Source organism: Akebia trifoliata, chromosome 3 (assembly GCF_017979445.1).
Source record: "Akebia trifoliata isolate Shusen 1 chromosome 3, ASM1797944v1, whole genome shotgun sequence".
In the NCBI taxonomy this organism is placed as follows: domain Eukaryota; kingdom Viridiplantae; phylum Streptophyta; class Magnoliopsida; order Ranunculales; family Lardizabalaceae; genus Akebia; species Akebia trifoliata.
Genome location: NC_141377.1, coordinates 25083722 through 25109119, shown reverse-complemented (window position 1 = coordinate 25109119; position 25398 = coordinate 25083722). Strand labels below are relative to the sequence as shown.

Here is a 25398-nt window from a genome sequence, read left to right as displayed (position 1 = left end):
AAGCAAGACTAAAGTCAAGGTATTAAAGTCAATCAAGTGAGACTAAAGTCAAAATTAAAGTCAATTAAGCAAGACTAAAGTCAAGATATTAAAAGTCAATCAATTAAGACTAAAGTCAATCAAATAAGACCAAAAGTCATAATAGAATTCTAATTAAATAATAACTCTATCTAATAGAGTTCTAACTTAAAAATAATTCTACCTAAAACAATTCTAATTAAAACACAATTCTACCTAAAACAAGTCTAACTAAAACACAACTATAATTAAAAGAACTCTAATTAAATACTAACTCTATCCAAATCAAACCTTAAAAAAATTCTATAAATAGAGGTGCTCACACCCTATTTTCGTATAAAATCATAAACCCTAAGAGAAGTAGGTCTAGAAGCTCCCCTAGCCCCCCATAAACCCTAGTTTTGGAGCCCCAACTCCTTACCTAACATCCCTCCTTCAATTTTAGTCTAGAAAACACCTAAAATCCCTCCAAAAACACCCCCAAATCCGCAACAAACTTGAAGAGTTCAGATCCAAAAATAAGGAGATACCTTGATCTAGGAGATCCGAAGTCAAATCCGGAGACAGAACGAAGCAAGGGAGTACAGTACAAGGAGCTCTTTTTGTCAGATATGAGGGAACAAAATCCTTGCTATCGGAAAGGTATGTAATTTTTTTATTTTTATCTAGGTTTTTAGCAATGTGATATATTTGGGAAGTTAGTAGAGACCGGCTTTGGCCGGGCGGGGTTGGTGCCTAACACCTTCCAACCCCGTAACATGATCCCCGAATTCAGATTTTTTGTGGTAGATTAGTTCTTTTTATCCATGTTAGAGTCAGTTTGGTTCCTAGACCACAATAACTAGGTGGTGACTCCCAAACCTCAAGAGTCAAAAGCGGATCCGCGCACCCCGCGGATCGAGGGCGCTTTCATTAGGCGGGATCCATATTTAGTGTTATAGTACTCTCGTTAGAGTAGAGTCCCGGCCAGCTTCTTATTCTACCAATTACGGTAAAGAAGACCCACATAGGCACGGATCCACGTGGGATCCATGTTTATTGTTATTTCCACACGCAGGCTACCAACGATCATAAGAGATTTCTTTATTGAAAATATCTTTTCAAATTACATATTCTACAGTTTAGGCAGCTCTTAACCGGTCATTATCCCCAAATAATACTCTCCCTTTTGACTTATTTTTGCTACTTTGTATGGCCCTTCCCAGTTAAGACCTAACTTTCCATTGTTATATTCTTATGTATTCTAGAATACTTTACGCAGCATTAAGTCTCATTCTTTGAACTGTCTGTGTGAACTCTCTTATTGAAGTAGTTTTGCAACTTCTGATGATAACTTTATAACCTTATCAACGTTGTTTCTCGTTTTCTTCCAGCAAATTCAATTTTGCGATTATCTGCTGGTTATTTTGGTCAGTCTGCACTACTCTGGACCTTATCGTAGGTAAACTATTTTTTATTGGTATTACTGCCTTCATTCCATAGGCCATAGAAAATGGAGACATCCCTATGGAAGCTTTGACAGTTGTCCTGTAAGCCCATAGTACACAATGCAAGACCGCTGTCCATTTTCCCTTCACTTTTCCCAGCTTCTTCTTTAGTATAGTACTTTGTTTGTGGCTTCAGCCTATTCGTTGCCCTGTAGATACTATAGCATAGAGAATAACTGTGTTATCTCATATTCTCTGCAAAATTCTTTGATCTGCTCTCCTATAAATTGTCATCCATTGTATGAGATTATAGTGCGTAGCCGACCAAAACGACAAATTATATTTTCCCATATAAACTTCTAGACCTCCTGTTGACTAATTATGGCAAGAGGGAGTGTTTCCGTTCACTTAGTAAAGTAGTATGTCATTACTAGTAAAAAGGTTAGGTTACCTGGTGCCCTGGGTAATAGGCTTACTAGATCAATCGCCTACTGTGCGAATGACCAAGGGCTGATGAGGGAATTGAGCTACACTGCTAGTTAACAAATTATCATTTCATATCTTTGACAATTACCATAATGCTTGACGTATAGAGTCGCATCATTCTGCAAGTATAGCTAGAAATATCTCTAGGATAGTACTTTATGGGCTAGAGATCTTGCCCCTAAATGATTTCCATAATCTCCTCCGTGATCTCGTTCAGTACGTCCTTCGCTTTTCCTAGCGTTAGGCAACGTAGAAGTGGTTCTCCTACTGACTTCTTGTACAACTTCCCATCTAGGATGGCGTACCTCTCTACTTTGCTCTTTACGCGTCTTGCCTCCTTTGGATTGTCAGGTAGCGTTCCTAACTGCAGGAAAGCGAAAATTGGGGTCATCCACCCTTGATCTCCAATTGCAACTACTATACTCACCATCTCTGGCTCGTCTATCGCAAGTTTTTCTTGATATCCTAGTGGCAATTCTTGTTTGTCTTGCCCTACCAACATTGAGGCTATAAAGGCTAATGTATCTGCATGTCTGTTGTTTGTCCTTGGTATGTGCTTTATTATTAATTTTCCAGTTCGAAGCATGACAGACCTGATATTCTCTAAATGGAACTACATCTTGGGATCTCATGCTTCAAATGTTCCATTGACATAGTTAACTAGTAGTTGTGAATTATTGTAGACTATAGCCTCTATTACCCCCAATCTTCCAATGAATTGAGGCCGAGTGACATTGCCTCATATTCCACTTCATTGTTTGACGATCTGACCCCAGCCGACTATCTTCTCTATCCTTAAGTTGTCAGGAATGATTAGTACTATCCCTATTCCTGATCCTTACAGGTTTGAAGACCCATCCACATAGACTCTCTATCCTAGATGGTTGTTTGCTTCTTACCCTTCTTCTATATTTTCTAGCTCTTCTACTAATAGATCTCTTTTTTCTACTGGAAAATTTGTCAAAAAATCTGCCACTACTTGGCCTTTCAGCGAAACTCTGGGCTTGTATTCAAGCCCAAATTCTGCTAGCTGTACAACCCATTTTGCCATTTTGTCTGATGCCTCCGTCTTTCCTAGGATGGACTTCAAGGGATACTCTATGACCTGCACTCGGTGCGCCTGGAAGTATAGTCTCAAACGTAAAGCTGTGTAGACTAAAACTAGTCTCATCTTTTCAATTCTGGAATACCGAGTTTTCGCATTAGTGAAAGTCTTACTTAGGAAGTAAATGGGCTGCTCTACTGTTGTCCTACTCTGACTAAGACTAAACTGAATGCGCGTTCGAAAATTGCTAAGTATAGCCCAAGTTCCTCTCCAACTTCTGGTTTGAAAAGTATAGGTGGTCGGCCTAGGTATTTTTTTCAACTCTGTGAAAACTCGTTCACATTCCTCTGTCCATTCAAATTTGGTGCTCTTCCGCAATAGTTGGTACATAATCCTGTACTTGTTTGAAGACCTGGATATGAATCTATTAAAAGTTGCGACCCTTCTTGCCAACTTTTGTACTTGCTTTGCGTTTTTGGAGAGAGTATATCTAACAGTACTTTGATATGGTCCGGATTAACTTTTATACCCTTTTTTGTAATCAGGTAGCTTAGGAACTTCCTCGAAGTTAATGCAAATGTGCATTTCCCTGGGTTGAGCTTCATCCCAACCTTCCTTACTCGTGAAAAGACCTCCTCCAAATCAGTAACACAATCTTCCTTCTTCCTGCTCTTCACCAACAAGTTATTGATATAGATTCCCGTGGTCTTCCCCAACAAATTCATAAAGAGCTCTGTTACTAGTTTTTGATAAGTTGTTCATGCATTTTTCAAACTAAAAGACATAACTTTGTAGCAATAAAGTCTTTGCTCGGTGATGAATACTGTCTTCTCTTGGTCTGTTGGGTTAAGTTGTATCTGCTTGTAACCTGAATAGCCATCCATGAAGGATAGTCTTTCGTGACCTAAAGTTGCATCAACTAACTGGTCTATCTTCGGCATAGGAAAATATCCTTCGAGTAGGTCTTATTTAGGTTTGTAAAGTCAATACAAACTCTAGTTTTTCCATTCTTCTTTGGCACTGTCACTATATTCACTATCTAATTAGGGAACTGTATTTCCCTGATAAACCTGTTCTGATCAACTTACTTACTTTTTCATTTATTGTTTCTTTGAATCGAGGTGCTAATTTCCTTGATTTTTGTTTCATTGGCTTGACAGCTAACTCCACATTCAAATGGTGGCAGATCACTTCAAGGCTGATCCCCGACATTTCCTCTATGGACCAGGCAAACACATCTTGATTTTTCCTCGAGCATTCTGTTAGTTCTTTCAACTCTTCTGACATCAATTTTGCTTTTACCCCAATCTGCCTACCTTCCCTTATATCCACTATCTGGATGTTTACATGTATGGGGGTTCCCTAAGCTCGGTTTCCCCCTATTGTAACTGTTATTGCTGAATGTCCTTTTTGGAGAATTTTTCCTTGTCCAGCATGCATGTGGCGCCCCGCCAAACACTAACACAAAGTCCCATGTCAGATCTCGAAGCACTAGGTGATGCCTCGAAATTTTAGTATGTTTTCTTCTGTTTATGTTAGTATTACAAGGCGGTCAACCTCCACCTGACAGACGACATACATTATCCTGCATATATACATACAAAATATAATACTAGGAAAAGCCTATATATATCTAATAACATATGATAGATCAGCGTGTAGAAGATGAAATTTATATACGAGATTATAAAAATTCCTCTCTAACAAAAGTCTTAACGCTCAACACAAAGCTATAATACTCATTGACAAATCGACATCACTAGGGGGTATAACCCCAATACTCACCAAATGACGGACTCTGGTTGTCTATCTGACCCACTAGATGATCCTCACTTGTACTCTATACCTACCTTGCCAAGCTTTGAATCTGAAACTAAAAAAAATGGAGAAGGAAAAGATGAGTAACAATGGTTATTCAGTAGGAAAACAAACAGTTTCTACCAATAACTTCTCCTAACATGAACGAATAAACATACTAAATCATTTTAAAATATACAAAATTTTACAGAAAAAACTACGATTAACTGGTACATATAGACAGGGATGAGCAACTAAACATTTTAAAACTCATATTACATCAATCAACAGTACCCACTATAACATTTTCTTTTTATATAAATCTAATTAACCAAATGGAAATATTAAACATGCATTTCATTTTATATATAAAAAGAAGGCAACAGATACATAATACACAATGGTGGAGTAGTGGACTTAGAGAGTTGGGATTCATGACTGGATCGATCCCTGTCAGGAAATTATATTTCATAATAAAGTAGTAATTCCTGATTTCGTGACTGTTTGACGTGACCGTAAGCAATGGGTCTCTTTTCGATATGTCAGAACGTTCGATTACTATAGATTATTAGTGATCACTCATTAATCATCTTCGTCTATGCTTATCAGTCGTGCATGTGATTCCCAAATATACAATCCATTCGTATACCTTTACATTACAAATTCATTCGTAAAGATAAAGAGGAATAAACTCGGATTTCAGTTGTGACTCCACTCTCATACGCCTTGCATACCACGCATGAACTTGGTGGTCCCTACCGTATATCCCAGTATAGTACACCACTCCGGATGTTATGATGCACTATCCCTTCAAGCATTCACAGACTCTTTAACAACTCACAAAATAGTTATATATATATTATTTTCATTGGAAAACAAAAGAAAAATTAACAATACAAGATTAAGAATAGATATCCAGTTTTTTACTATGCAACTGTGGCTACCCACCCTAAAATAAATAATAGAAATTGAAGTCTGTACGCCAACAGAATTTAAATAAATATGTAACCAATCATTATCCCTGAATATCCCTTCATCAACCTACATACAACATTATAATGTAAAATGCAGACATCACCCATCGGGTGTGACTCTTACATTTTATTGTTTCATCCCATTTTTCCCTTTTTTTGTAATTATCAATTTTTCGAAAAAAAATATTCACTTTCTGATATTCATCAACTCAATATGAGTTCATTGAATATTAAATCATTTTTTTCCAATTATGAAATTCATTTTTTTCTCAATAACATTAAAAAATTACAAAACTTATATCAAAATAGGGTCCGAACAGTGCACAGAACCCAATTGGCGGAAATAACTTGGTGAAATATCCTACCCACATATAATTTGTTATAAAATATAATTAAACATATCAAAATGCAAGTTTTAGCATGAATTTGAAAAAATCAATTGAATTCTATATTTTTAGAAACACATCACAAATTTTTAATAAAATCCTAAATGCAATTTTCACAATCTACGATTACTAATAGAAATTGAGAGTTCCTTACAATTTCTATGCAAGATGATCGAAACGTATGTGCGAAAATCGAACCTGACTGAACTTCGTGGCGACTAATTTTTAAATTTGACCCAGTGATTTCGAAGATTTCAATGTCGTTGTCATTTCTCCCTTCTACGACGGATGACGGTTTGACCTCAAAACAAATGAAATCCAATGTCGAAGTTACGAAACTCCCGTATATATACGGTTGATTTTTTATGATACGAAGTGAAAGAGAAGATGAAACGAAAAGAAGTTGGATGGGTTTTGTAGATGTCAAGGCTACAGACATTTTTTTCCTTCTGCGTCGAAGATCGAAAATGGATCGTTCGCGGTGAATCAGAGTTTGAACTTCGGAAGAAAATCAAAATTTTTTTTTAAACTCTTTGACTGATTTTTGGACAAATTAAAGTGACAATGAATGGTGTTTTGATTTAAATAATATTTTTGGGACGAAATCGATATTTTACCTATTGTTTCGTTTGATGATAACTTGACTGTCCGGACTCCAAAAGTGACAAATGAATACTCTATTTTGTATAATTTTTCGTTTCGAATATAATGGTTGGTCAATTTCTACAAATTCTATCTCTAACAAAAATTTACTTTTTCGGTTCGATGTGACCCTAAAATTGACGTTGTTTTCGTTTTTGATGATATTTCGACTTTTTAGACTCCAAAAAGGACAAGTAAATAGTCCATGTTCAATAATTTTTCGTTACGAACCCAATGATATGATCGAATCTTAACAATTCTTTCTCTAATAAAAAGTCATTATTTTATCTTGATCCGACTCGATAATCGAGGATTTTGCAACTTTTATGTTCGGACTCGCATTTGAGCGTGCTTACAGACTAAAATATGTTTTTTGATTAATTTGAATTCAATGGTGAAGTCAGATTCCATTAAAAATGATTAGAAACATTCTAAAGTTTTACCCTTAAGTCCCACTTTCAGGATTTTCTCAAAATTCCATTATTTAATTTTTCTCGAGATACGAATCGAAAATTCGAGGTTTTATAGTGCACACTTAGGCTGTTACCTGATCCCCTCGTAGATCCCACATCCCTTGCGACGTTGGGAATCTCATGACCTGATAGTATGTTGAAGGGACGACCCTCATCTCATGGGTCCACCACCTGTCCAATATGACATTGTATATAGGAAACTTGTTTCGACAATCATAAACCTAATCATCAAGGTTATTGGCCTTACCTGCACAGGCAAGACTATCTCTCCTTATAGTTGGCTTGTCCTTCCATCGAACCCAATTAGAAGGGCTTCTGCTTGAGTGAGCACGCTTTTACTAAGATCTATCTTCAAAAAGGCCGAAGCATACAAGATATCAATTGAACTACCGTTGTCAATCAATACTTTCTTAAGAATAAAAATGCCCACCTAGAGGGTTACCACTAGTGCATCATAATGGGGCCTCATTACCCCTTCCAAATCTTTCTCCGTGAAACCACGGTCTGATCTCCGTAAAGCTCCGTCTGCTCTGTGTGCCCACTTCTTGTTGTATAGACGTGAGCAAGGTGCTCTGCTTGCCACCTCTTGATTCTTTCGTCAACCCTATTTAGGCTTGACATTCTACTCTCATGTTTAAGGACAACGTGTATAACTGTTGCCCTTCCATCCTGTCCTTCAACAGGTGGTTGATTAGGTTTTTGATTCCTATCTCGGGGTGGATTCTCTCTTTGTCTTCTAGGCAGGTCATTTAGTCTGTCCTACTCTGCCAACCTCTGCAGAAATTTTTTTAAGGCCTGACACTTATTAGTGGTGTAGGCCAATACCTTGTGATATTCGCAATATCGCTCATCTTGATTTATCTGATCTTGAGGAAGTGGCGCTAACTACTCAAAGTAAGGCTCATTCGTGATGAGCAGTAAGATTTCGTTAAGGGGCATAAAGAAATATATCCCCTCCCTCCTCTGCTCTTTGTCTTGCCCGAGTAGTCTTTTCCTACTCTGTTGTTATGGTTAAAGTTGCTTGCTAGCCCTCACCACAGTGTATGTAACCTTTCTTTTTCCTGTTGTATTTCGGTGGTCATCCTCCAATCTGATATATTTTTCTATTCTTTCGAACATCTCACTTAATGTTTCTGGTCTCCTCTTCACAAGAGACCTATATAACCCTGAGCCCGATAACAAAGAATTTTTGAACGCCACTACTGTCATTCTCTCTTCGCAATTTTCCAAGGACATCGCATCTTCCTTAAATTTCCTTATGAACTTTCTGAGACTTTCCCTAGACTGCATTCTCATGCTGAGTAAAGTGTCCACGTCCCCGTTACTCTTCATGTTACTAATGTATCATGTCACAAAGGTAGTACAAAGCTTCTCAAAAGAAATTATTGATCCACACGGTAACTTGTGGAACTAAGTTATAATGCATTTCCCTACAGGCTAGAAGAGAATAGCCTGCACATTAAACCTTTGTTCCCTTCCCAAAGTGCAAACATCTGTCAAAAATGGAATAAATGTTCTATTAGGTCCTTTGTCTTAAAGTATGGGGTGAAACAGGGTGACACAAACTTCTTCGGAATTTCTCCTACCAAGATCTCTATTGTAAAAGGAGACTTTTGAATTCTCCTAACAGCTTGCACTACCATTGTGCCAATATATGCACTCTTCATCATCTCATTCTCCTTCTGGATCATCTATTTGATCTCCTATCGAGTTAGACTCAATATGGGTTCTGCCCGAGTAGTTGCAGTGGCAACTTATGTCTCTCCTTCTTCTGTTGGGATCAAAGGTTGATAACTTCCTTCAGCATTTGATATGCGATCATCTCCAGTAGGAAGCAGATGATCTCTCAGTGGGAGATCTTGTCTTGCTGGTTGTTGGTTCTCAATACGCTGACTCAGGTTCTAATTTTGTTCGGGCAAGTCATTCATCTTCTTCTGCATTTCCTTTTACTGCTTCCTTATGATTTTTAACATTGTCAAGAGTTGAGTATCTACAGTAGGTACCGCAGGTGGAGGTGCATTAACTTCAGTGGTTCTAGTGAATCTTCCTATTGATTTGACTAAAATCAATATGTTATTGGGTTCCCACAGACAACGTCAAATTTATGAGGTTAGATTCCAATGAACGATATTGATGGGCTTTGCTTTACGGATCCGAAGTTACTCATTCCCCCTCATTGCAAGTGCTGGTGTGATACCTGTCAAAAACTCTCCGATGCTCAAGTTAGAGAAGTAGAAGAAAAATCTTATGTACTGGTTTGAATTTTAATTTGCCCAAAGATCATCTACTCCATGCCAATTGTGCTACTTATAGATCCTATTTTCGAATCAGGGTTTTTCCTTCTCTCGAGAAGTGTTCCCAGAGAATCTCCTAATTCCTTAGATCCTAAAAGGAATGTGGATCTTCTAGATTGGATATGCTATACTAGGGAGATATCCTCCATGATCTCTGGGTTTGACGTGCACATATCATGATTACAAGTACTCTTAGACCAGGTCTGCCTTGCTTAGTAGACCAGGTCTTTACTCAGTGTTGTGCTGCCCTTCCAGTCTAGTTAGGCGTTCTCTACCTTGGCTTGCCATTCTGCTGGATGACGTCTCATATGTTGATATACGTATGGTACCACTCAACCAACCTGGACACGTGTATGATTAGATAATTGTGCAAATATTTCCCTCTACAAAGGGTATTTTAATAGAGATGAAGGCTATTTTAGTATTTTCATTTCATTTTACAAGGTTAAATTTAGTTGAAAATTTGATTAAATATTAAGGGTATTTTGATAACTACACTTGAGACGTTTTACGTTTTTGGTTTCCCGCAAAAGTCATTTAAAGTCTTTCTTGGACGACTTCTTCGAAAAATTACTTTTTTGTCTTCAATTGAAATCCACAAGAGTCAAAAATGTCCAAATGAATATCATTTTTATGATTTTTTTGGTTTAAAAACAAAAAAACTGGTTCGTGAAACTCAAACAAACAAAACATAAACTTCTCCAAGAAGACTCTTTTTTAATAAGCCACGCCACCTTGTTATATAGTGCGAGTTAATATCTCCACCTAAAGCTGGATAAACTAAATAAATAAATGATGATCGAACAATATATTTAGATATTGATGGAAACTCATACCCGACCTGTTTCAAACATCTATTATCGGCCAAATAAGAAATAGACAAAATCATACACTAGCCATCCATAAATTTAAATCACTCAATCTTGATAGGCCATGAAACCTACTTTTGAGGTGACTCCACCTCCAAGTCCAAGTCCAAGAATGCACCTCCAAGATGCATTCTTACACAAAATCCAACAGTGGAGTTATAATTGACTCTTCCGTCAATTTTCTGAAATTCAACTCTTAGGATTACAACTCCAATGAGCTAAAAAGACCCACCCACCCACTTACCCACTAAGTTAAAAGTAGGAATTGAGTTTAGAACCCAAGGAAGACCATAAAAAATCAATAAAATTAGGTTTAAAGGGCATTTTAGTTCAACTTGAGGAGAGAATAGGTAAATAATGGTTATATTTGAAAGCTACTTATGTTCCTATTATCTAGACTGGATTCTCTACATTGGCTGGCGGGCGGGCGGGCGGTTTGACTTTCAACTCTTTCACATACTTAATCAACAAGTTATACATTATGTCACGCGTGCTTTTGAAATTTATCAAAGAGCTATGTTTAAAATTCAACTCCTAATGATAAAGGGTACTAGTTTAAGACGTCTAACTATTCATTAATTAAATTGAATTTTTTTACTTCTATTTAAAGATTCCGTTTGTTTATGATTATCCTTGCTATTAAATATACCATGCTAAATGCGATATCTTCTTGAATAAAAAATTATGGAAAATTATTTGACAACTAATTCAAAAAAAAATTTATGAGAAAATGAATTCCATCATTTGGTTGTAATTAGGAAAATTCTAAAAAGAGAGAGAGGTGGGGAAAATCATATTCCAGGGAGTGGACAAGAGGTTGAGAAATCATTTTCCCAACCACAGAGAAAATCAATTTGGACAAAAAAATTGTATTTTTTTCTCTATGGGATAAACTTAGACATGGAGTGCTAGCAAGCAATACATTTTGCATCGATATTGTAGCTCAAGTTGTGATTTGAACTTATTTAATTCATTCAATGCAATTTGAATTTTTTTTATTCCATATACAAGTTGTGATTTGAACTTATTTAATTCATTCAATGCAATTTGAATTTTTTTTATTCCATATATGGAAGAAAAAAAATCTCTAAAAAAAGGTTGAATAGAGGTAGCCGGTAATGAAAGAAAAATTTCTTAGTTAAATTCATAGAGAGAAATAGTTGAATCAAGTGGGTGAGTACTCACTAAACTGTTTTCAAGATGATCAAAAAGTGCAAGTAGCAGAAGATCTGCATAAGGTTTGATAAATGTAGGGAAGAGTAGTACCTTGGGATGAGATATCGTCCCAAATGGGATAACATTCGAAACTACCAATCGAGAGGGTTCACCTTCCTAGATGAGGTAGAATATTCCTATTCAAATGTTCCGTATTCTTGGATGGAATGACAATAATCGATAGGATGAATCTTGGAAATGAATAATCATAGATCCTTATGACCGTGGGAAAGACATAATGGAAGAAAACTGTCTAATTAGGATTTAATGTCAATAGAAATATAAATATGTGAGAAGGATCTTCTATTTAGGCATTTTGATCATTCTATACACTAAAGTTCTATTCTAACTTAAGCATCAGAAATTTTTGACTATTACCTCATCGGTATTTGAGGATGACAAGACTATCAATCTTGGAATTAAATCATAAGTGATCTCAAGGTGAGTCTATGATCGACGAAATAGCCATTCAACGATAAATATAGAAAATTATCCTAAATTTAAAATTATATTTATTTTTACCTTTCGGAAATGGAATAGTGCACAACACATATCCAAATTTCCTAAGGAAATCATTTTGTAGTATACATACATAATTGGTTATAATAGTCCATTATCCATGCAGACTAGACTCATTTCCCATGGTTTATTGCTTGCAAATGGACCTTCCTCTTAAATATGCACCAAGGAGACAAGTAAACAAACCAACGAACAAACACAATAGTCAAGACATTTCTCAAAACAAGAGAGGTCTTGCATACAAGTCTACTTGTTAGCCACTCATAAGGATTTTTCCCGATTTACCTAATATGTGTGGCTTGTGGGATATTGCATGCACTCAAGGGATTTGTGCGAGATATGATGTTCTAAGAGACTAGTTGCCTCGTCTTTGCTAGTCAGCCCTAAGGTCCGAAACCCCCTTTATCCACAACAAACAAAGAAAGTAGACAAATAAACATCATGACAATTTAGACGGTCACTATGGTTTATACGCAAACATCTTTCTACGGAAAAAAAAAAAAAAATGTTATGCTTCAAAGTAAAGAATAGAAACAAAAGGCCTAGACCCATGGCTTAGTTGGTTTAACACATTGCAAAACAACTTTGAGGTCGTGAATTCAAGTCCAATTTATCTATCCAAAAAACAAAAAAGAAAAAACGAATAGAACCAAAGTTCAAATCTTTTTTCCCTCTTTAAAAATCAAGCAAACTTCTGATTCATGTTTATTATTTTGAAAATTTATAATTTGTCTGTTTTATTGCATGGAAGTTCATTGAATTAGATCCATTAGAGTTATGTATTATTGGCTTTTCAATATAATATGAATCACTATAATATCTTCTACTAAGACAATCATCAAATAATATTTCTTATTATTGATTTCAATGACCTAAAGCATGTTTGAAAATTCTAGTATCAAATGATTCATGACTACGATGTGAGAAGATATTTCAAAGGATTTTAAAGAAATGGATGCGTGAGAAACTTGCATTGAATGGTATGTCTATAAAAGATACCATGTTCAAGTACAAGAGAAGGGTACATTTGTAATTTTAATTTTTGGACTCTTGTATTGAATAAAAACATAAAATCACTTGAGAAAAACGCTTTATTGTCCATGTATATGCTATTCAAACTCACAATCAGATGTCATATGAATGAAGAACACAAAATTTTAAAAAATAAAAAAGATTGCTGTTGAATTTTAATTTTGGGAGTTTGTATTAAAAGTTTCGGATAAAGTCAAAATTTGTTTTTTTGAATTTTTTCCCTAAAATCTAGACTTAGCCATAAACTCAAGAGCGCCAAGGTAATAATCCAAATCGACCGACAAGACCTTGGGATTAAGGGTATTTTTGTAATTTTATTTACAAGTGGCTTTTTGTATTTTTATGACTTTCCTCGGTCATATGGAACTAATCCTGATTGGACGCAAGTACGAAACTGCAGCAATCAAAAGAGAGGAAGGAATCGATAGAATGGGCACTGGGCAGCCACAATTACAGCAAACAAGGGATCCTCCAAACTTTTGTCCAATTCCATCAATGATGAATGGGCCCCACTCCTCGAAACTTTCATCTTCTTTTGTCGAATTCAAACATGCCATTTGCAAGAAAGCATCTCTATTTTCTGGTATGATTCCATGTGACATGTAGTAGTATAACAATAATAGCAACCAGAGATTTTCTAGGTAGCACAAGGTATCTAGCTTACCCATGTAAGGTGTAGGAGATTTTCTAGGTAGCTCAAAGTATCTAGCTTACCCATGTAAGGTGCAGGACAGGTAGTAATAGTAGTAGTGTTTGGAACTATGAAACATGATTGGGTTGGAATTTGGGTTTTGGTTCCTAGTTTATCATTGAAGAGAAATTTTATTTCTCAATTTCCCTGTTTCACTCGCATACCAATATATATGATTCAAGCATGCAAGTGAGTTATAAGAACAATCAACAAAAATTGTCAAAGAAAATAATTTCCTTCCTAAGTTAATAAGGAAAGTATACCAATTTTAACTTCGTAAGATGTCAAAAGAATGCAAAACACAAAATTTTAAGAATTGATAAATAAATATATATATATATAGGGGACGGTTCAGCAGCCCTAAAGTTTGCCAAGTTTGGTGCCAAACATTTTTCAAAATATGGGTTAGAAGCTTTGGAATGAGCTGATTTTTTGTGAGGATGATCTCTATGAAGAGGAGATCATCCTCACCAAAAATCAGCCAATTCCAAAACTTTTAACTCCATCAAAAGTGATTTGTAAAAATTGGACGGTCCACGATTCTTCAACTTGTAAACTAGGGTTAGAAGTTTCAAAATGAGCTAATTTTTTGTGAGGATGATCTCTTCACCGTAGAGATCATCCTCACAAAAAATCAACCTATTCCAAAACTTCTAACCCCATCAAAAGTGATTTACAAAAAATGTTTGGCACCAAACTTGGCAAACTTTAGGGCTGCCGAACCGCTCCCATATATATATATATGGAAATGTTCAGCAACAAACATTTTGACAAAACATGGGTTAGAGGTTTTGGAATGGGCTGATTTTTGGTGAGGATGATCTCTACGGTGAGGAGATCATCATCACCAAAAATCAGCCCATTCTAAAACTTCTAACCCCATCAAAAATGGTTTACAAAAAATGGACGGTTCACGATTTTTCAACTTGTAAATTGAGACTAGAAGTTTTGGAATGGGCTGATTGTTGGTGAGGATGATTTCCTCACCGTAGAGATCATCCTCACCAAAAATCAGTCCATTCCAAAATCTCTAACCCATGTTTTGCCAAAATGTTTGTTGCTAAACGGAACCCATATATATATGGAAACGGTTCAACAACCCTAAAGTTTGCCAAACATTTTTCAAAACATGGGTTAGAAGTTTTGGAATGAGCTGACTTTTTATCCCATTAAAAGTGATTTACAAAAATTAGACGGTCCACAATTCTTCAATTTGTAAATTAGGGTTAGAAATTTCAAAATGAGCTGATTTTTGGAGAGGATGATCTCCTCATCATAGAGATCATCCTCACAAAAAATCAGCTCATTCCAAAACTTCTAACCCATATTTTGCAAAATGTTTGGCGACAATGTTTGACAAACTTTAAGACTGCTGAACTGCTCCCATATATATATATATATATATATATATATATATATTATATTTCACTATTATATTTTAAATTTATGAGTTTCTCCCTACTTTCAAAGTTTAGATCAAGTTAAAACTATCTTGTTTTAATTATTTCTATTTTATAAATCTAATCTATATTATGGATTTTTTTTTGCTTTGGAGGGCCGCATATAACATCCTACTTAACACGTGTACAACAAGTAAATAGCTACATTTTTTGTGAAGGGCAAATAGAGATTCGAAGTCATGACTTGGAGAGCAAATCCAATCATTTATGCCATCTCAACTAATCCCTGGTCGGTTAATCTACACCATTATTACCAGAAGGCTAATTTGTTATTTGGCCAAAGTGGTTCCACATGGCCCCACGATTCTTAGTAAAGGTGGGAGCGTTACTAAGTGGTGTTAGCCTCATTCTTCTCCAAATGAGTAAATACGAGTGAGGTTGGTCTAAGAGTGTGATACCTTGGTTAGATTTAAAATCTTACTATAGGTTATGCGGTCCACGTGGACCATGATGTTAGTCCTAGGGAAAAAAAACACGTCAACCCTCTCAATCATATTTAAGAAATAACAATAAATAAATAAATAAAAGAATTTGGATTGTATGCACCCAAGGCGGAGGTTTCGAGTACTACTTCATATTCTACTTCGTTGTTGGAGGCCCTGAACCTTAGTTCTACCACCTTTTTCCAACTTATCATTGCTCAGGGTGACTAAAACCATACCCACATCTGACCAGAAGAAATTAGTTGACCCATCTATGAATAGCCTCCACCTACTTTTCAAGCTCATAGGGTCAAGTGAGTCATCTTTTGGCGGTTTTACCTCCTATTCTTTTTCCTAGTACGGATCCTTTACATGAAAATCAGTCAGGAAATCTGCCATTGCCTGACATTTCTATGCATTCCTTGGTTCGAAGGTTGAATCGAATTCTCCCAATGCAACCGCCCACTTGGCAATTCTTCTGGACATATCAAATTTGTACAAGACTTCCCTAAGTGGATGGTCTTTGATTGCCTTGACCTTGTGAGCTTGGAAGTACGACCTCAACTTCTGAGTTGAATACATCATATTAACTAGATTTTCTCGGTTCGGCTATACTTGACCTTAGACTCTTAGACTGGTAGCTCTCTTAATTTCAACTTTGAAAAGAACCGAACTTATTGTTACTAGGGTAGCTGCTAAGTAGACACCCAAAGTCTCCTTATCCACTGACTTACTTAAGATTGAAAGTGTCCCAAAATATGCTTCCAAGTCTAGAATCACCTTTTCACATTCTTTTATACATTCAAATCCAATCCCCTTTTTGAGTAACATAAAGAGAGGTCGATACTTATCTAAAAATCTTGCCACGATCCAATTGAGCATAGTTACCTGACTTGCTAACTTTTGCACTTGTTTTACATTGGTTGGTGAAGTTATTTCCGACAGTGTCCTTATTTGATCTGGGTTGCCTTCTATCATCTTCTTTGTCACCATATAGCCCAAAAACTTCTTTGACGATACTTCGAACGTGCACTTCTTCAAATTGAGGCGCATCCCATAGTCCCTTAGCAGAGCAAATGTCTTATCTAGATGGTCCATATGGTCTTCTGATTGTTTGCTCTTTACAAGCATATTGTCAATGCATACTTCCATAATATCCCTGAGATTATCCTTGAACATCTTGGTGACTAGCCTTTGATACGTGGCCCCTATGATCTTTAAGCCAATGATATCACCTTATAGTAAAAGAGGTCTTCCTTCGTAATGAAAGTAGTCTTCTCCTGATCCTTGAGGGCAAGCACATTATGATTGTAACCTGTCCAGAGAGCCTTTTATGCCCAACAATTGCATCTACCAACCAATCAATCATTGGAAGAAAGAATCCGTCCTTTGGACATGCTTTATTGAGATTAGTGAAGTCAATGTAAACACACACTTTATCGTCTCTTTTTCAACACTACCACTATAATCGTGATCTAGTTCAAATACTACACCTCTCTAATGAATCTGGCCTTGAGTAACTTTACCTCTTCTTCATTAACTGCTTGCCTTAGCTTTTGTGATAATCTTTGAGGGCTTTTTTGGAACGATCGGGACCTAGGATCTACATGAAAGTTATGACTTGCGGTCCATGGATTTATACCGGGCATGTCCCCAAAAAATCAAGCGAAAAGGTCTTGTTCCTTCTTAAGAATTCCACCATCTTTTTTATTTTTTCCTTCTCCATACCCAACCCGATAAAAGTTTGATGTATACTTTCTTCCCCCAGATCTACTACTGACAGTTGTTCTACCTATCGTTCCTTCTATAATTCCTTATGATTCCCACCCTTAGGTGGGTCGACTTTCACTTCCTCAATTCAATCTTGGTATTTCTTCTTCCTACCCTCCTTTATTGCGTTAGTGAAGTGGTTCCGAGCAACTACTTAGTCCCCTCTAATCCCATAGGCCTTTAACTAGTCGAGAAACATATGACTTGGTGGTATGTCGAAGGCATAGCCTTCATTGAATGTATCCACTTCTTCCCTAGTATAACTTGGTCGTATGCTGAACTAGCTTTACTGCCACAAACCTGGTCATTACCACCTCAGGTCCTGCCGCAACGGGCAGTGTCATTTCCCTAGCTGGGTTTATCAAGTTCTCATTGAATCCATAAACACTAACCTCAGCATGTTGTAGTTCGCTGAGCATTCCCATCCGCTCGATTGCCGAGAGAAATAGAATATCCAATTTTATCCCATCATCAATGAATATCATTTTCAAATCAACTGTCCCTATTACCAGTGTGACAATCAGGGCATCATTGTACGGGCTGGTTATTCCATTCAGGTCTTCTTGAGTGAACATTGTTGCTTTACTTTCCCATATAGACTTAGCTACTTGAGCCACAGTTTCCCTTTTTGTAACTTGATGAACTTCTATCTCGTGCCGTGACTTATTAACCTTGGTGGGATGTGAGATTTTGACCACTTCATCAAAACAAAATTCTTCAAAGATCATGTTGACCACTCTCTGACCTCGTTCCTTATGTTTTGGAGGTCCCCTCGGAGGTAAAGGGGAAGGATCTCGTTTCCTAGATTCCTCTATTTCCACATACCTTCTAAACTTTCCTTGGTAAATCATGTCCTAGATGACATGCGTCAACCTCTAGCAATCATCAGTCAAATGATCCTCTGCCTTATGGTACTCATAGTAAGGCTTCCCTAGTCTGCCTCGTTAGTTTGGAGGAGGTGGTACGAAACTAAGGTCGTTATTTATGTGTTTTAGTATTTATGAGGGTCTCTTTGTTAGGGGTGTGAGGATCCTCCTTAAATTTCATGAATTCCAACCTGTAGTTTCTCTCACCTTCTTCTTGCCCGACTCTTTTTCTTCCTTTTTTCCTTTTCTTTTAGTTTTAGTTTTGGTCGGCATAACAGTGTGCATCGTCGGTCTTGCCTCCTGAGCCATACTCTTTAGAGTTTCCTCTAGGGTAATGTATTTCTCAATTGTGACATACAGATCCTCCAATCTTTCTGGTGGGTTGGTGATCAACTCTTCATGCAACTTTGTTCCTGGTGTGACTGTGTTGACGAAGGCCTAAATTACTATGTCAGTATCAAGGTTCCGACCAATAGCAACTGAGTGCAGAACCGTGCCATGAAAGCTCAGATGTTCTCCCTTTTTTCCTGCCTCCAATAGAATAGTACATTGACCAAAACTTTCCTTCGCCTGTTGTGAATGAAATGAGTTACAAAGTGCTCCTCCAGCTGCTGAAAGTTCTCAACCGCACCTTTTGGCAGACCTTAGAACAAAATAATAGCTATTGATCGCAAGTTGGACGGGAACATCTTACAAGTGAGCGCGTCAATCTCTTGATAAAATATCATCAATTTCTTATAATGCATTACATGCTATATATGGTCCTCTATTTAATCAAAAGAATCAAATTTGGGAATGTGGAACTTCATTGGAGGCTTGGAATTTTGAATCGCCCCTGTGAATGGTGACATTCTTTGATTCCTAACAACTGAGCAAATGAGGCAACCGATTTGCCCTCCTCGAACATCAACATCTTCTGTTCGCCTCAACAAATCTTACACCTCCCCCAAAGTTAATGGGTTGGATGGTATGTTTTGACCGTTATTGACTTGATTAACCTCCAACTGAGCCTTGGGGTCGTGATTCCTAGTCTGAAGCCCAGCATCATCCTCATTTCCCCCTTTTTTATCTGATTTGTCGACCCTCGGTAGTCGTAGTTATTCGTTCTCCCTTTCAAGGGCTCTGCTTCCCTTTGATTGTGGCTTTACACTCTGTTGCAATTCCGTCTTTACTTGCGTCAGCAAATGGCGGACGTCCTTCATGAGATTTTGGTTCCCTGGCACTCTCTGGGCTGCAGGAGCTTGACTTTCAACTACAGCTCTCGCAACACCTTTTGCTGCATCCCTTCGGCCATTGTTCTTTATGTTTGTCATGTGCACATCGTGTTTTTTGTTTGTTCCTAAAGAGGAGCCAATTGTAGAAGTGGATTTTGTGATCACCTCGAGATTCTCATTCTTCCAATCAAACGATCTGCAACTCCTCGAGATCTTCCATGTTCCCTGTTCCATAAAGCCTCTGATGCCTAAGTTCCAAAAAAAAATATTGATCCTTATCTATTTATGGAAAGGGGAGTTTCCGTTTTGCACATTTTCCTTCCTTATCCCCTTCTATTTTGGGATAAGAATCGTGTTAGATTCTCTTTCTAGAGTCCCTTGTAATTCAGTCGCCCAAATCTTGAAATCTCATGGATTATGTCATTTTTTTATTCATGGTACTTTGTTTCCCCGACCTTCATCCGAGCCCATTCTCTCGGTGAACTACCGAGCGACTGCATTTATGCAGGTTGGAAGAATGCTCCCCAATGAACTCTATTATTCTTTAGTGACACGAGTTGTTATAGGTCGGAGAATTTATCCCTCCACAAGTCTGTAATCGAAAAAGTCACATCTATCTCTTAGGGGCTAATGACCCATATCGTCAAATGACAACATAACTCCATAATCCAAATAGGGGGATGAGTTGTGCAACCAAGGTTTGTCTCCCACCCCGATCAGCCATTAAAGTACCCAAATTTCTTCTGTTATTCAATGGATTTTAACCAGAATATTGAAGGTGTAGATGTACTTTAACCAGGTTTAGCTTTAGGACCATTTGTTTTAGTACTAATAATTGGACGCTGAACTCACAATTGTTTCATGCTCTGTCTGCTTACAATGGTAAATAAAACAGAAAACCAACCAGTTTTGGATACATTAGTGTCCAAACTGTGTTCGGTTCAGGTATGGATTTAGCACCCAACCCTTTGAAACTCCTAATGTATTGTAGCCAGGTTGGTCCCTGATGGGAGTGTTAATGGCCTGCGTTAGGGTGCAGGTTGACGTTATAGTCCAAGCAATGCCTGGCCATGATGAGTATCATAAAGCCCAGATAGAAAGCCTTGTGCCCATTTTATGGTCCCAAATTAACTACCAAGGAAACCCAAAAAAGCGTATTATTTTAAGTGCCTAAATCATTCAAAAAGGACTTGATCTGATAGTATGTGAGAAGATGCGATCTAGAGTTATCAATGGATTGTATTCGGATTGGATTGGTCCCGATTTGATAAGAAATTTATGTCATCAGGACCTGATCCGCTCTGTTCTGGACCCCATCCAAAAATCCAATTTTTTTTGGATCAGTCCTAATCCACACCGCTTAAATATGATAAAAGTATATGCATAATTGTGTATATATTATTATTATATACAGTTATACACACACACACACACACACGAAAGTGACTAAATAAATAATCAAATCGGATCCTTTTCAGAATCCAAATCCAACCCAGCATACCGTTTGGATCCTTTGGAAGATACCATTGATTAAATGGACTTCTAAGATTAGAAAATTGATGCCCTATGATACAAAAACATTTGATGTCAACCATAAAAAATACGTCACATATTTTTGAGCCCAATGACCCATAAAGACCTAAACATTATTTAAAGAGTGGGGCTGGGGTGACATAAACGGAGACACTAAGGAGATAAAATGATGAGGTGTCACACACATTACCGTAGATGCTTTTCTGTGAGATACAAGTAAAAAGCTCTATGGTTATGTGCATGCCACCACATCATTTTTTGACCTTTGGGTTGTCTCCCTTTGTGTCATTCCAGCATTTTCCTTATTTAAAACTCAACTTGATCACAGCATTTATTGGATTACATCAATCAATGATCAAAATCCTAATCAACATAATTTTTTTTGCGTGGGCCCAGAGGAAATATGCGGGTTAATAAACTTTTTGTATCACGGGGTTCATCATATAGCCATCTTTTTTTTTAAAGTAATGGCCCCACTCAACATGTATTCTATAGAGAGCCCAATGGATCATTAAACCAATCAAAGAAATGCTTACCTAAAGAATCAAGTGCCAAAAAACGATCTTACCAGCCTGTAAGCCAAGAAGCAAAAGCACCCCACTCATTCCCACAGAGTTTCGCACTCCAGAAGTAGAGCCCACCAGAAGTTGGATAGGAGGAGCAAATCTCAGCCATTGAGAGGCCCACCATGAGAGTAAAGAAACCGGCTATTGGCCATCCATAGACCATAGTTACGGGCCCACCAAATGTTAGACCAGTGTTGAAGGTAGTCGTGATGCCCGTCATCACAGATATGATGGAGAAAGTGAAAGCGAAGTTTGATATCGCGCTACACAGGAACACACGTACATCTTATCAATTATCAAACGACCCCAAAATTTAAATAATTTACATGAGGGATCGACTAGTTGCACCCCAAAATATAAATAATTTACGGGCCCACCACTCATAACCAATTGCACACCACCACTTACAAATTTTCCTTTACACTCCAAAAGTAACTAAAAAAAATGTTACACTCATTTTTTTTTTCTTCTTAGTCAACCATCCCACATAAATTATTGGTAGTTTAGTAATTTTTACAAGAAATACTTGGACTTTTCGAAGCCATGTCTACAAAATTACACGTTTAAGAACCATTTTGTAAGAAATGCTTTGGTTTCTTTGAAAGTTGTATGATTTGTTTAATTCCTAAATAAAATCTAAACAAAGATTTAAAAAATTAATACCTTTAATTGGAGTAAAAAAGAACCTCAGCAAAATCAATCACAACAAAGATATAATACAAGTAGATATCACGAGCAAAGTAGAACATGAGTAGGGCATACAAAGCTTTAGAAAAATAAATAAACTATAAACCTAAAAAGATTAGGTATTGAAGTGCAATCAATAGGGTTAAAATAGAGGTTATTAAAAAAAAATTTTAAGGTTGGCGTGCAACCAACGACTAATGGTGTGCAACCAATCAGTCCCTTTACATAAAGAACTGGAAAGAGAGAGAATAATGTGATTCAGGCTAATTTGGACATTACACATTAGGGTTTTGGTGAATAATTGAGATACCCTGCGTTTTCACACCGACGACATACTGATTGACCACAGTCATACCCAAAAGAGAGACAAAAAGATAAAAATACCCCTTATCTTACTACTCTCGGGGAAGATCCCTTTTCTATAATGATGGTAATTTTGCTCCGCCCTGCCCCGGGTTTTTTCACCTTTAAATGGTTTAAGGTGATTTTGATATTAAAAATGAAAAATCAAATCAGATTTAGGGCGAGGACAGTTTTGATATACTCCCACCCTGCCTCGATTTATATCTATCCCTCATGAGAGTTTATAGAAATACAAATAGGGATATACTTCTTCTAAAATCTTATTAGTTTTTTTAATAAAAAAATTATATTAAATGGCGGGACGGGACAAGGCAGGGTTCGGGTTTTAGAAATACTACTAGTGGCGGGGATGGGTTTAAATATTTAGACACAAGTTGGGGTCAAAGAAGGTTTGGGTTAAGCTTGTGTTTTGGTGATTGGTGATAAGACGACCACTTGTTCTTATAAGATTCGATTAAGAACTTTGCTAGGCTCAAACCCTCAACCCATGATTAAGGCCCTTCTACCATCAAACAGAGAATTAGGGTAAGATGGAAAACAATTTTTTATTTCTTTTCTCTGAGGGAGCAAATGGGATTAGATACCCCAATATTCCTAGTCGTAAACAATAGATACTAGACGCTGAAGGAACCCACCTCATTACAAGACACATGGCATTTTATATTTATTTTATGCCCCTACATTTTAATCAATATTTATAATATCTCCTTTTGAAATGCCATGTGTAATTCAAAGGAGAGAGTTCTTCAAAATTTTGAAGCGGGATGGCCTTTTCAAAGTTTTTTCCCTTTCCTGGAGTGTTCTCTTCCATAGAGAGTCCGACATTGAAGTAGGCAGGCCACTTCAAAATTTTGTAAGAACCCTGGTCTCGTTACAAGACACGTGGCATTCTGAATTTATTTCACACCCCTACATTTCTGCTAAAATTTGAAATACTCCTTGAAAATGTCACATGTACTCTAATGAAGAACCCTCAATGTCTACTTTGATAAATGAAAGCACCTACATATTAATAAGTGAAAATAAATCGCTATCTTATAGTGCCATAAACCCATAATAGTTTTTATCTGAGATGACTTTACCAAATCAAGCAAAGGTTTGAACTTTTGAGATAAATGAAGAGATTTATAGGGGATAAAATGGTTGCCAAATAAATCAAAACTTTTGACCTAAATGATTTTTTTATTTATTAATAAAAAATAAAGGTTGTTAAGAGAATCATTATATATTAGTCTCTTGTAACTCACCAATGGTAAGACAGAGTAGTTCATTACTGCATTTGAAAATGCAGGGAATCTCAAAGGTTTATCAAAACTTATTAAACTATCAAAAAGATTAAAAAATAAAAATAAATAGGGGCACTTGATTTATCAATCACTTTATAAAAATATAAATACTTCTGGGATGTCTTTCGAACGATTTACAGAGGCAACATAAACTGGCAATACTACTCTCCAACAAACGAACGGCTGAGATGAAAGAATATCACAGTTATTCCCAAGTTTAATCCTAATCAGTAGGAAATCTTGTTTTCCCTCACATCTGAGCCGTATGTTTGATAAAGAGCCTCAATCGTCATTTGTGGTTAAAAAAGTATTATGAAATCAAACTGGAAACCGAAATTCGCCCCCAAAAAATCGAATTTTACTCAGAAAAAGCAGCCAATTGCGCAAATATTAAAAAAAAAAAAAAAAAAAAAAAAAATCCTTGAAACTTTGTTCTTAAAATCACTAAAGAGAGATCGAATTTAACTCCCAAAAGAAAATCCAATAGAAAGATCAAAACATTAGCAGAAAAATAAAATTTAAGATGAGAGACGTACGAGAGTCTGCGTCTGAGCTCTTGCTTATATCCGAGCTGTTTCAGCCTGGAATGATCAGAATGAATGGAGGCGTCTTCATCTCTTAGAAGAAGATACGGAGCTTCCTCTTCCAAAACCCTAATTCCCGTCTCCATTTCCATCAAAATGTATTCGAATTCGAAGAGATAACTAGGATTTTAATTATTCTACGAAGAATTTTGGATCTAACAGTTAAAAAGTTTCAGATCTAAACAAAAAGAACACTTTCGATAAATTGGTGCTTTCTATTGACGATTCTTAAACTTAAGTGTTAAGAAGATATTATACGACATTTGTACCAATTACAAGTACGTATTTGGTAGCTAAGCCTGTCAATGGATAATTATCAAATGAGTCCGACTAGACTTACTTTTTATTTTGAAAGAAGAAAAAGGAAATAAAAAAAATAAAAATTAGTAAAGGATTTCTCCCTTACGAAAGGTCTTTCGGCTCAGCCCTTGGCATCTAAAAATGTGAACCGGTGATTTAGGTCTGTAAAGGATAAAATTCTATGAACTTTGAAAACGAAGTTTCAGATTTTTTTTTTTTCTCATTAAATTTCAATTTTAAGTTTGGGTGTTATGTGAAAGTTCAGAACCTTGGGATCAAGCTCAATTAAAAAAAATTTTATTTTTTTTTTGAATGTGAGTTTTTCCATGAAACTTAAAGGGCTGTGGTGTTGGATTGCTGATGTCCTAATCTATTTGAGCAAAATGACCCTTACTAAGACTTAAAATCTTACCATGTTAATAAGGAAAGTGTTTCGCACATCAAATCAAATTGAATCAGACTAGCCTGACGAACTTAAT

General features: G+C 36.6%; 1 protein-coding gene and 1 pseudogene across 1 annotated transcript; both read right to left on the bottom strand.

Moving 5' to 3' along the window:
- Positions 1 to 2109: 2109 nt before the first annotated feature.
- Positions 2110 to 18371, bottom strand: LOC147406199 (uncharacterized). The gene is made up of 5 exons (XM_086432515.1): positions 17821 to 18371; positions 17066 to 17195; positions 16639 to 16965; positions 2831 to 3051; positions 2110 to 2524 (listed from the first exon to the last, which is right to left on the bottom strand). Exons 1-5 carry the CDS (start codon positions 18369 to 18371, stop codon positions 2110 to 2112), a joined length of 1644 nt encoding a protein of 547 aa, XP_086288641.1.
- A 3326-nt stretch (positions 18372 to 21697) lies between these two features.
- Positions 21698 to 24705, bottom strand: LOC147406198 (amino-acid permease BAT1 homolog pseudogene; annotated as a pseudogene).
- Positions 24706 to 25398: the final 693 nt, after the last annotated feature.